Below are 12,209 nucleotides of genomic sequence, written 5' to 3'. Positions count from 1 at the left end.
AAAATCAAGTTCAATTTAAGAATTAGTGTCGTGTCACTACTTTTTATTACAAATTGAAGCTATTTAGCAAAAGTTACATGTCCACATATGCATGAATTGATCAAAAGAAATGGAGCTGTTCTTTCAAAGTGTGTACTTTGAAGAAAGATTTATGCATATTTTTTTTTATCAAAACAGTTGAATTTTCAGAAAATCCCCTGTTTCAAAATACTCCTTTTTACTTTTTTAGGGCCCGATCACTTTTGTGTTTTTGGGATAATCAAATTACAATTTTTTATATAAGGCGGCCTTGCACAAAAATCCAACTTGATGTCATATATGTTACGGAATGAAGCTAATTAGTTAAGCAGTAGAACCAACTAGTTAAGCACTATAACCAATTAGTTAAACAATAGAAGTAATTAGCTAACACTAGAACTAATTAGTTAAGCAATGTAACCAATTAGTTAAGCAATATAACCAATTAGTTAAGCAATTAAAGTGGTCTTTCTGGTAAGGCGGTGTTACATAAAAGTTGTCGTAACCAAATAAGTACTACAAATTCTTGTAAAATTGTTAAACCATATGCTATGTTAAAGGGGTGTTTGGTTCGCGGTTTCTAGGTATGAGGTATGAGTTTAGAATAATCTAAACCCATACTATGTGTTTGGTTTAAACCCATACCTCAAACCCCAAAGGTATGGGGCAGGCTTAGAAACCTTGGTGGGGTGGCCGGGTGGGTATAGCTCATAGTCTCATACCTTTACTCTAGGTATCAAACAAAAAGAAAAACTCATCCCTAATTCGAAGCAAACACAGGGTATTAAGAATCAAGTTCGAAACCAATACCGCCTTGATATCATTCATGATTTCAACCCCATACCAGTTTGGGAAATTGGGAACCAAAGGCCCCCCTTACCCATTTCTTACCTAGCTACTCCATAACTTCTTCTAAGATTCTCACTCAAATCGGCTTATAGCCTGTGAAGGACCTTCAAAGCGAAGAAAATATCGTTGTCCAAAGTTGACTCATTCACACGCAACTAAGCACTCGTATATACTCTCAATCAACCCTCGAACATTCTCTTCGCTTAGTGTAAAGTGAGGTGTAATTAAACCCTGGAGTAGGACTGCCACCTTATGCAAGAGAGTAGTATTATGTACTTAAAAATTTCATCTTACACGACCCTATTGTAATTTTACACACCACATTTCTCCGCCAAAGTGTAGTGTAAAGTCGTACATTCTTCATGCATTACCTCAATACAAGACAATTCTTGCTCTACTTATTAGCCATGCCGAGGCTCGTGAAACCCAACACTACCTTCGTATTTCTTGAACTTCCGTCAGTGATTGGCAAGAGTCTTCAAAAAAAAGAAGTAAAAGAGGTAGTTGAGCAACAAGGATTACCATTCAACAACTCAGTCAAGCAAGTTCCATACAAATAATCCATGTTATGTTGATCGTAACTAACTTTTACGTGTTTTTTGTCCAGTTTTTTCAGCTAATGTTCAAGGTGGAAAACATATTCTGTCAGGCGCTGCAGTTTACTGGGATCTAATTTCTGCTCTGTCACGATAGTTTGCTTCTTCACAGTCAGCATTCTGGCAGCAGAGTCCAAGATCCAACCCTCCTGCAAAACATCTGCAAACAATAAAAGAATCAAGTCAGAGACAAAGAAATGCGAATTAGACTCCCGTATTTCTAAAGAAAGAACACATTTCAAACCATCTGTGTTATGCCCCAAAACAAAGACTTTCCCTAAGATACTGTCAACTTCAAATGAGCTTGTCAAAGAATAATTGTCAATTTAGGCCTATGCAATTATACTTTTCAATATGCTCTCACAAGTAGCCTAAAAGAAATCAGATGGAGACTCGGAATTACCAAATAATCCAGGTAACATTCAATGTCCCCAACAATTACGTTTATGAGAATCCATTTAAAGTGCATCTAATAAAGGCTTCTTGGATCTAATTTGCCCCACTTCCCCTCGTATTATCAGTTTATCAAGCGATATAGGTATATTGGATAACCTCAACAGGCTTCCTTCCTTTGATCCCTTTTCAGGCCACGTAAAATTGTATTCGTTAGATTTTGTACAGTATAACTTAAGAAACTAGGATACTCTTCACACCACTCCCCCACAGCTGAAATTGTCATGCATTAAGTATATGACCTTTCCATTGTTCTGTAATTATATGATGCTGTCATAAGGTAACTGCAACATTTGGGTTACAAGACAAAGGAAAGATCAATTTATCAGGGGTCTAAATGAACCAAAGAATATATACCCGGGATCCCACTTTCTTCAAATTACGAGTAGTAGACAACTTTACTTTTTAAACCCCACGTGCATGAGATTATACATATACATATTTTAAACCCCATGTGCACTAGATATTTTCCATATTTTATAAGCTATAAGTAGTTTAGGAAATGCTACCAAGGTATGAAAGTAGCTTTTAGGTTAGAGAATTTGGGAAAACCCCATCCTTTTTATACAGTAAATTGTAACTGGAACTGAAATTGACTCAGTTTGCAAGAGAGATTTTCCTAAACACAATATTTACCACATTTACTGTAGAGGTCTTCTGTAAACTTTGATTGAAGAGGCCTAACCAATAAAATCATTCAACATATTTTTCTAGTTAATTGTGCTATGTCATGCAGGCAAGGAAATATGCTTAGCCTTTTCTTCTTCAAATGGTTCTGCAAGTCATATGAGGCCGAAGATACTTACATGTTGTCGCTTCATCTTCACTCATCCCCAAAAACAATGCTGTATCTTGAACGCTGATCGTTGAGTAAGCAGCAACCAGTAGTTGAAACATCTTCTTGGTATTATTGTCTGCAAAACAAAACAAAATCAGGCAGCTGGAAAGAGAAAACAAGTGATATCAAATGTTTATTTTAGATCACATGTATCTGCATACAAAAATCGCAATGAAAGCAAGTTAAAAGAAGTCAACTTTCATCTGCTCAGAATTTATTTCCTTTTCTTCTCTCTTTCTATCAATTTTAATAATTCAGGATTCAAGTCCAAGAAGGGGCATGGCAATACTTTAGATCCCCTCAAACCACACCTGTCTATAAGAGAGTTCTTTGTGCTATGAAGTCGTATACTCACATGTATGCAGATGCAGTGGTCACCATTGGATTAAAACGAGGCTATTTCGGGTAGACCCTTGGTTAGACATTCTGACAGGTTAGACACGAACTCAGCAACTTCACGCTTCATATTTGGCCACCAATAGATCTGCTTAAGGTCCTTATACAGCTTGTCACCACCCAGGGTGCACACATAATTCGGAGTATTATGCCCTTCATCCCATAAAGCGTCTTTTAAGCTCCTCACATATGTGGTACACACCACCTTCTTGAACCTTAGACTACCATCATCATGGATCTTAAAATCAACTTCCTTCCCTTGCCCCATCTTTTCCTAAATCTTCTCTAGGTGCCCATCCCCAACTTGACTCTCCGTGATCTCGTCGGATATTGACAACCCCAATGATAACGCACTCAGTCTTGCCTTGATCTCCCCATGATTTAATATTTCTAGGCTAAGTCTTTGCATATCTCGACACAACTCCTCAGGAACTACTAATACATTCATGCTATGGCTCGACTTTCTACTCAACGCATCAGCAACCACATTTGCTTTCCTTTCGTGGTATCGGATGTCTAAATCATAATCCTTAAACTCTAACCATCTTCTTTGTCTCATATTGAGGTCTATTTGGGTGAAAATGTACTTCAAACTTTTATAGTCGGTAAAGATTTTACATGTTGCCCCATAAAGGTAGTGTCTCCAAATATTCAAGGCGAACACAATAGCAGCTAGCTCCAGGTCATGGGTAATTAGCCTCATAAGGTTTCAACTGGGTAATATACCCTTTGTCGAACAGCTCTTGCAATTGGGTCTTCAACTCACTCATTTCCGGAGGTGCCATTCTATAAGGTGCCTTGGATATGGGTGCCGTTCCAGGATTCAACTCTATAGTAAACTCAAGGGCTCTAGCAGGTGGCATACCCGAAATCTCACTCGGAAATACATCCATGAATTCATTCACAATTGGGACATCCTCTATCTTCACCCCAACTTCTTTACTTACATCTTGGACACTACAGAAAAATAATTCACACCCCTTCTTGACCAACTTCCTTACTTGCATCGTAGAGATCACCCCAAAGTTTTTGGACTTCTCAAAACGCCTATATGATATTGATTTCCTAGTAGAGTTCCTTAGGCTCACTTTCTGAATCTCACAGTCTATCTTGGCCTTGTTTAAACTTAGCCAATCCATACCCAGAATCACATCTAGGTCCCCCAAACTAAATTCTATCAAATTAGATGGAAAAGTGCAATCTTTTATCTTCAAAGGCAAGTTCTGAAAGAATTTGTTACACCTTAAAAATTGTTTAAAAATCTGCCTCTGGAGATAGGAGACTGCGTTTTTCTTCCGATCTGATAGAGTTTAATCTGGGGGACCTAGATGTAATTCTGGGGATGGACCGGCTAAGTTTATACAAGACCAAGATAGACTGTGAAGTTCAAAAAGCAAGTTTAAGGAACCCTTGGGAAAATGACCTCATATAGACGTTTTGAGAAGTCCAAGAACCTTGGGGTGATTTCAGCAATGCAAGTGAGGAAATTGATTAAGAAGGGGTGTGAGCTATTTTTCTGTAGTTTGCTAGATGTGAGTAAAAAGGTTGGAGTGAATATCGAGGATGTTCCAATCGTGAATGAATTCATGGATGTGTTTCCTAGTGAGATTGCGGGAATGCCACCTGCTAGAGCTGTTGAGTTCACTATAGACTTATTTCCTGGAACGGCATCTATATCTAAAGCACCTATAGAACGACACGACACCTCCTGAGATGAGCGAATTGAAGACACAGTTGCAAGAGTTGTTCAATGAGGGGTATATTAGGCCTAGTGCATTACCTTGGGGAGCTCCCATGTTGTTTGTTAAGAAGAAAGATGGGAGTATGAGGTAGTGTATCAATTATAGGGAACTAAACAATGTAACCATCAAGAACAAGTATCATTTGCCTATGATAGATGAACTATTTGATCAATTGGATGGGATAGTATGTTCTCGAAAATCGCTTTGCGTTCGGGGTGTCACCAGTTGATAAAGATATACCTAAGACTGCATTTATGGCTCGTTATGGTCTTTATGAGTTTACAATAATGCCTTTTGGGTTAACCAATGCACCTGCCATATTTATGAGATTAATAGGATTTTCCACGAATTCCTAGATAAGTTTGTTGTTGTAATCATTGATGATATCCTGATTTATTTAATGAATGAAAAAGAGCATGATGAACACTCGAGGATTATATTGGAGACACTTAGGAAGAATCAATTGTATGCCAAGTTCTCTAAGTGTGAGTTTCGCTTGGAGAAAGTAGCATTTTTGGGTCACTATGTGTCGAAGGAAGGAGTCTCTGTAGATCCAAGTTGTGAGTGAGTGGCCTACTCCAAATAATGTGTCTGATATCCGAAATTTCCTAGGCCTAGCGGGCTATTATAGGAGGTTTGTGAGAGATTTCTCGAAGATAGCGAGACCAATGACCAATCTAATGAAAAAGAGTAACATTCGAGTGGAGTGAGAAATGTGAGGAAGTTTTCCAAAATTTAAAAGAGCGTTTGACCTCCGCACCTGTTTTGACTTTGCCTGATGAGAATGAGGGATTGAGGTGTATAGTGATGCTTCAAAGAATGGTTTGGGATGTGTGTTGCAGCGGAATGGAAAGGTGATTGCATATGCATCGCGTCAGTTGAAACCTTATGAGGCTAATTACCCATGACCTAGAGCTAGCTGCTATTGTGTTCGCCTTGAATATTTGGAGACACTACCTTTATGGGGCAACATGTAAAATCTTTACCGACTATAAAAGTTTGAAGTACATTTTCACCCAAATAGACCTCAATATGAGACAAAGAAGATGGTTAGAGTTTAAGGATTATGATTTAGACATCCGATACCACGAAAGGAAAGCAAATGTGGTTGCTGATGCGTTGAGTAGAAAGTCGAGCCATAGCATGAATGTATTAGTAGTTCCTGAGGAGTTGTGTCGAGATATGCAAAGACTTAGCCTAGAAATATTAAATCATGGGGAGATCAAGGCAAGACTGAGTGCGTTATCATTGGGGTTGTCAATATCCGACGAGATCACGGAGAGTCAAGTTGGGGATGGGCACCTAGAGAAGATTTAGGAAAAGATGGGGCAAGGGAAGGAAGTTGATTTTAAGATCCATGATAATGGTAGTCTAAGGTTCAAGAAGGTGGTGTGTACCACATATGTGAGGAGCTTAAAAGACGCTTTATGGGATGAAGGGCATAATACTCCGAATTATGTGTGCACCCTGGGTGGTGACAAGCTGTATAAGGACCTTAAGCAGATCTATTGGTGGCCAAATATGAAGCGTGAAGTTGCTGAGTTCGTGTCTAAATATCTAACCTGTCAGATGTCAAGATTGATCATAAGAGACCCATGGGAAAAGTTCAACCCTTAGAAGTTCTGCCTAGAACAAGGAACGGAAATGATACTATTTGAGTTATTGTGGACCGTCTAACGAAGTTGATCGTGTTTATCCCAATTAAATAGACATGGAAGAAGAAGCATCTTGCGAAGACGTATATTAAGCATGTAGTGAGGTTGCACGGGTCCCAAACGATATTATTTCAGGCCGTGATTCAAGATTCCTCTCGAAATTTTGGCAAAAGGTCTAGCTAAATCTTGGGACAACACTGAAAATGAATACTGCCTTCCCACTTGCTACCGATGGTCATACTGAGAGGACTAACCAAATAATGGTAGACATGTTGAGAGCATGTGCTATTGACTTTGTGGGTTGTTGGGAAGACCATCTAGATTTGAATGAATTTTCTTACAACAATAGTTATCATGCGAGCATTAAGATGACACCTTTTAAGGCATTATATGGAAAGAATTATAGAAGTCCCATTTGCTGGAATGATTTTAGCGAAAGTATAGTATTGGGGACAAAATTCATTGAGGAGACTGTCAAGAATGTGAAGATGATTCAGGCTAGAATTCAGGCTACTCAAGATAGACAAAAGAGTTATGCCGATTTGAAAAGAAGAGAAGATGAGTTCGAAGTAGGTGATAAAGTGTTCTTGAAAGCATCACCAACTAAGGGCGTGATGAGATTTGGAAAAAAGGGCAAACTAATTGCCAAATATGTAGGTCCATATGAGATCTTCAAAGAATAGGGAAAGTAGCCTATAGGTTGGCTTTGCCGGTGGAGTTCGAGAAGATGCATGATGTGTTTCATATTTCCCAACTCAAGCGTTATATCCCTGATGAGCGTCATGTCTTGGAGCCCGAGAGGATCCAAATCGAAGGTGGCCTCACATATTAGGAAAGGCCTGTGAAAATCCTTGATAAGAAAGTGCGTAGTACACGCAATAAAGACGTCAATATTGTGAAAGTGTTTTGGTCGAACCATGAGTCCGAAGAGGCAACGTGAAAAGTCGAGGCTGAAATGAAGGAGTACCTAGAGTTATTACCTGAGGTGAGTTACGAGGGCGTAACTCGTTTTCTTTAAGGGGGTATAATGCGATAGAATTTCGCGCTTTTTTACCTATTTTTATGGTATTTTTATGAATTTTTATGCTTATTTTGGCAAATTACATATGTTGGTGCAAAGTAAATACGTTAATTTTTCGCATAAGAAAATGTGTTCACGAGTAACACAAGCAACTTAAAGTAGGCAAAAAAGTGTATATGAGTTGCACAAGTACTTCTCGAGCAAAAATGAGTTAAAAGCTTTTGAAAATTTGTGAGTTCTCGTGTCAAGTTTCGGAATAAAATTTCTTTTAAGAGAGGTAGATTGTAATCCCCCGTAAATTTATGAATTTTATTAATATATTTTAACGTATAGTTAATTATATTTAAATAAAATTTATGAATTCTATTAATATATATTTTTTAATGTATAGTTAATTTTATTTAAATATATTCTAATTATTTAAATAAACTATGTAAGTCAAACATTTATGAAAATCATACTTTAAAAAGTAGTTGAAAAATTGAAACACTTTTGGATTTGGAAACACTCTCAAATTGGGAAAAGGACTTCTATTCCTGGCCCAATTATTTTTCCTAAGCCTATAAAATATATAAACCCCGTAAACCCCAAATTTACTCACACAATTATTTTCTCTCTCTTCCCTCCTCCCAAACTGAAATTAGTCAAATGATGCGCCTAGGAACACTCTATATTATTATAGGGTACAACTAACTTTTAACAACTAAGATGAAGCAAAGCACAAAGAAGTCCGTGTCTTAGAGTTATCATAAAGAATCTTTGAAACTATCGAGTCTCGACTCATGGACATCATAGTGCTAGAAATGTTATAGATTATCCATTCACATTGTTTGCTTCTCTCTCCATTACGGGAAATGAAAAAGTGAACAGAAAAACCAAATCAGAACAAGGAGAGAGTTTATAGTCCATAATCTCCATATAAAATTTGGCTGTAAGAAAAGAAAGGGAAAGGAATCATAAGAAGGAAACAGGTACCATTCTGGTTGCAATTCTCAACACAACAAAAAGTAAAAAGATCTCAATTCTCAAGTCTTCATTTAGCTGACATCTTCTTCAATGTGAAAATCTAGAGTTTACTCAAATCTTAGGTCTAGAAGAAACCACACAAATATAGAGCCTTTGATGGAAAATTGAGACACTCGAGTACTCAACTACTCAAGGACGTTTTCTAATTCAAACAGGTTGAATAATTCAAGACGCCCAACCAGTTTCCATATAACCGGGCAATCAAAATCATGGAGATCCATACTCACAGAGTATTTCAGAAGTTCTAAACTTCGTATAGCTTACAGTATGAATTTCTTACATGTGTCTTTCCATAAAAAGTAATCAATATAACTACAAAAGAGCTTCCACTTTCTACTATATACCGTTGCCTTTCTAAAATCCTTCATTCTCAATAGTCAATATCCTCCCTTCCACATGTACTCAGAGGACATCTCCAACTTCAACTACCAATCGATCCAGCCAAAACCATATAGTGCCGGACAAGAGGTTTCTAAAGATTCAGTAAACTAGTTTCGACCTACTAAATGTCATAAGGGATATATTTTAGTACACACATCATCAAATACCTGGGAATAAATTGTGAAGGACTCAAGCAAATGGACAATGATATACTATCAGTTTATCAACCTCCGTCAATTTCGAATTCTGCAAGCTGAAATGACCAGGATCCCAAATCAGACTGACACATCTTATCTCCATGGAAATTCCTACTTTCAAGCTCAACTGCAACTATCTCTTTCTCATGCCTTAATTAACCAAAAAGAAAACATGTAACCTTCCAAAATAAAGTTGGAAGACCATTGTAATCCGAATTAGCCAACAAGCAAATAATTTGCTCCAAGCTAAACGAATATCTCAGGGTATACACAGACTATGCTCAAGATTAAGGATAGTGTCAACCAATGAAAAAAAGGGGAAGACTCAACAGTTGACAATAGCTACGGAGATTAAGAGGAGGGAAAACACTAACTTCCGTCTTAAAAGAAGAATGTTATCGTTCAGAAATGGGCATCAACAAAAAAAATAACTGATTCACACTTGAAGCAAAATACAAACAAATTACTGCAAAGAAGCTGAACTCAGTGCCTGTGTCTACAAGGAAACACCCTCCCATCTCATTCATCAAAACCCACCTAGACCATATAATATTTGTGCATTCTAATTCCAACACTACCTCTGGTGAAAAAGTCAGTCCGTGTTCAATATATCACCAGCAACAACTCCACCAGCAACAAGGCCAACAACAACAACATACATCCTCTTACCCCTGTCCGCTGTATCAGATTGAGACTTGTCCGAGGTGGTTCTCAATAACCCAAAAATCAAAACCAATTTAAGCCTAACCCCGATAAATACAAGAGAAAAATAGATTCACAACAACCAAAAGAAAATCTAGTCCATCTGCATAACACTAATAAATCATTATATAGAGAACATTACTCAATTATCAGCCACAAAAAAATCAATAGTAGTAAATTACATTACAAACTTGATTAAAGCCAAGTAAAAGACTAACCAGAAAAGGCAGCAATAAAGGGATGTATTTGAGGGCTCCAATTGAAAGAACGAACAGCTTCATAAACCCCAGCATAATCCCTAGTCCAAAGCTTCTGACCAATCCCCCAAACTGCAATTATTTCAGGCTGACTCTCTTTAATCGCTATTGGGATAGATTTCCATAGAAACCTCGCGCTGTTACTGTAAAAAATCAACATTGCAAATTAAACTAAAGTAGGGTTTATCAACAAAAGAATCGAACTTTAAAACCCAAATTTGAAGATTAAACTAACATGTCGCCGGCATATATGTGCCCTAGCAGATGAATTGCGTATGGCCAATCGTTCTGGAAAACAATGCCCTCGGCAGAAACCTGCGGGTGAAAATTGAGATGAAGAGATTTCAGGGATTATCGTCCTAAATTTGTTGACTTAGAGAGTGGGAGAAGAAAGAGCATACCTGAAGCATCAAATTGTCACAGATGTCAGCGATTTTATCGTAAGATTCGGAAGCAATGGCGTCAGTGAGAGGGGAGAAATCCATGGTTGTTGCTACTTCCTCCATTGTCGAACTCAAAAGGTTTGCTGCTAAGATCGATAGCCGAGATGAAACTCTTTCTCGCCCTTTATGCAATGTGTATTGGGGTGAATTATAATTTAATCCCGTTTGATTCACGGGTTAATTTTCATTTAGATAATAGGTATTACATACGTAATTAATAGAGTAGTAACTCGATCATATACTAATACTTGAGTTACAAAAGAATTCCATAAATTTCTATCAAATCTTATCACAATTTTTGATAAATTTTGTAAACCGGTTATTTTTTATTGATTAATGTACCTTATTTTGAATTGTTTATTGATTAAATTCTATATGTTCATTTATCCTACAATCTAAATACAATAATTATCTCATTATTTATCATTTAAAAATAAAATTAACATTTGATTATGTGACTGGACAATCCTACATGGACGCTCTTAATGCTCTAACTAAAGACACCAATTATTTGTTGGTTCAGTGGTGATTGGGGCTGCACTTGGTAGAGAAAACCGCGTGTTCGGTCCCCCGTAACAATAATTGAGAGGGGACTGGAACCTATTCGGGTGATAACACCAAAAAAAAAGACGCTTAGGTATGACCCGAATTTATAATGGCCTTCATGCCGAGTCGTGTTGGTCTTACGTATCATGTTGTGCAACGCTCACGAGTCACGACCTGACATGTGCATTAACGTGCTTGTATATGTTCGCATCATACTCTTTCCTCGTGTTGAGTCGTATCGTATTTCGAGGCGGCTCAACCTAATATCATTTTTACTTAGATCTACTATCATCTTAGATTTTGTTTGTTTCAACATATTTTTAAGCACAATATATCTCAGGGTCTATACATAGATCTCAAATAATTGTCTATGTTATTATGTGGTCAACAAATTTAAAAATGTTGAACTCATCAAAGAACTTTTCCAAATTGGTCGAAACATGATGGCACGGGAGCTGGGGGAGGGGGGGGGGGAGAAGTTTTGGGGAGAAATTAAGAGGTTGAGCAGCCACAGAGGAGTTGTTGTAAAGGAGAGGGATGATATTAAATATTGAGATTGAGATTGTCATTAAACTTGTAATCTTTCATTTATTGTTGTGGTATAGGACTATACAATATTTTAAAGTATTGGTTTTGAATAATTATGAGAAATACTTTAGTGTGGTTACTAATGCATCTCCAACAATACATCTCCAAAGAGTCTCTAGGTTATGATGTCAAACTTTTACCACTAGGACAAATCTTGCTTGGTAAATATATATCACCTCGTCTGATACATCAATTCAGTGGATATGCACCAAAGTCCTACCTTCTCTGTTTGATTAGAAACAAAAATCATATAGAGTATGATTTAATATAAATGATTTCCCTAAACAAACAAGTATGTCAAATGCTAGGAATGATGATGACGATTTTGAGGCTCTCAAAATGCTGCTTCATCCAACTATGTAATGAAGCTAGACCAACGTCACTTTCCATGAACCAGGCACGTGATGTAACACCCCGACAATTCTCTCTTTTCTAAAATAATCTTTTAATATAAAACGTAGAGAATTATCAAGGCATTATCGCCCGTGTGAAAACGTAACG

At 37.3% G+C, this 12,209-nt stretch overlaps 1 protein-coding gene across 1 annotated transcript; it reads right to left on the bottom strand.

Annotated features, from left to right (window-relative positions):
* Window positions 1–1,371: 1,371 nt before the first annotated feature.
* On the bottom strand, window positions 1,372–10,716 carry LOC110794304 (COP9 signalosome complex subunit 8). Its single transcript, XM_021999250.2, has 5 exons — window positions 10,533–10,716; window positions 10,367–10,446; window positions 10,093–10,274; window positions 2,723–2,830; window positions 1,372–1,623 (listed from the first exon to the last, which is right to left on the bottom strand). Exons 1-5 carry the CDS (start codon window positions 10,635–10,637, stop codon window positions 1,484–1,486), a joined length of 615 nt encoding a protein of 204 aa, XP_021854942.1. The 5' UTR covers window positions 10,638–10,716; the 3' UTR covers window positions 1,372–1,483.
* Between the last annotated feature and the right edge of the window lie 1,493 nt (window positions 10,717–12,209).

Source organism: Spinacia oleracea, chromosome 1, assembly GCF_020520425.1.
Source record: "Spinacia oleracea cultivar Varoflay chromosome 1, BTI_SOV_V1, whole genome shotgun sequence".
Lineage (NCBI taxonomy): Eukaryota > Viridiplantae > Streptophyta > Magnoliopsida > Caryophyllales > Amaranthaceae > Spinacia > Spinacia oleracea.
Note: the sequence above shows the minus strand (reverse complement) of the source record. Positions and strands in the feature narration are given on the sequence as shown.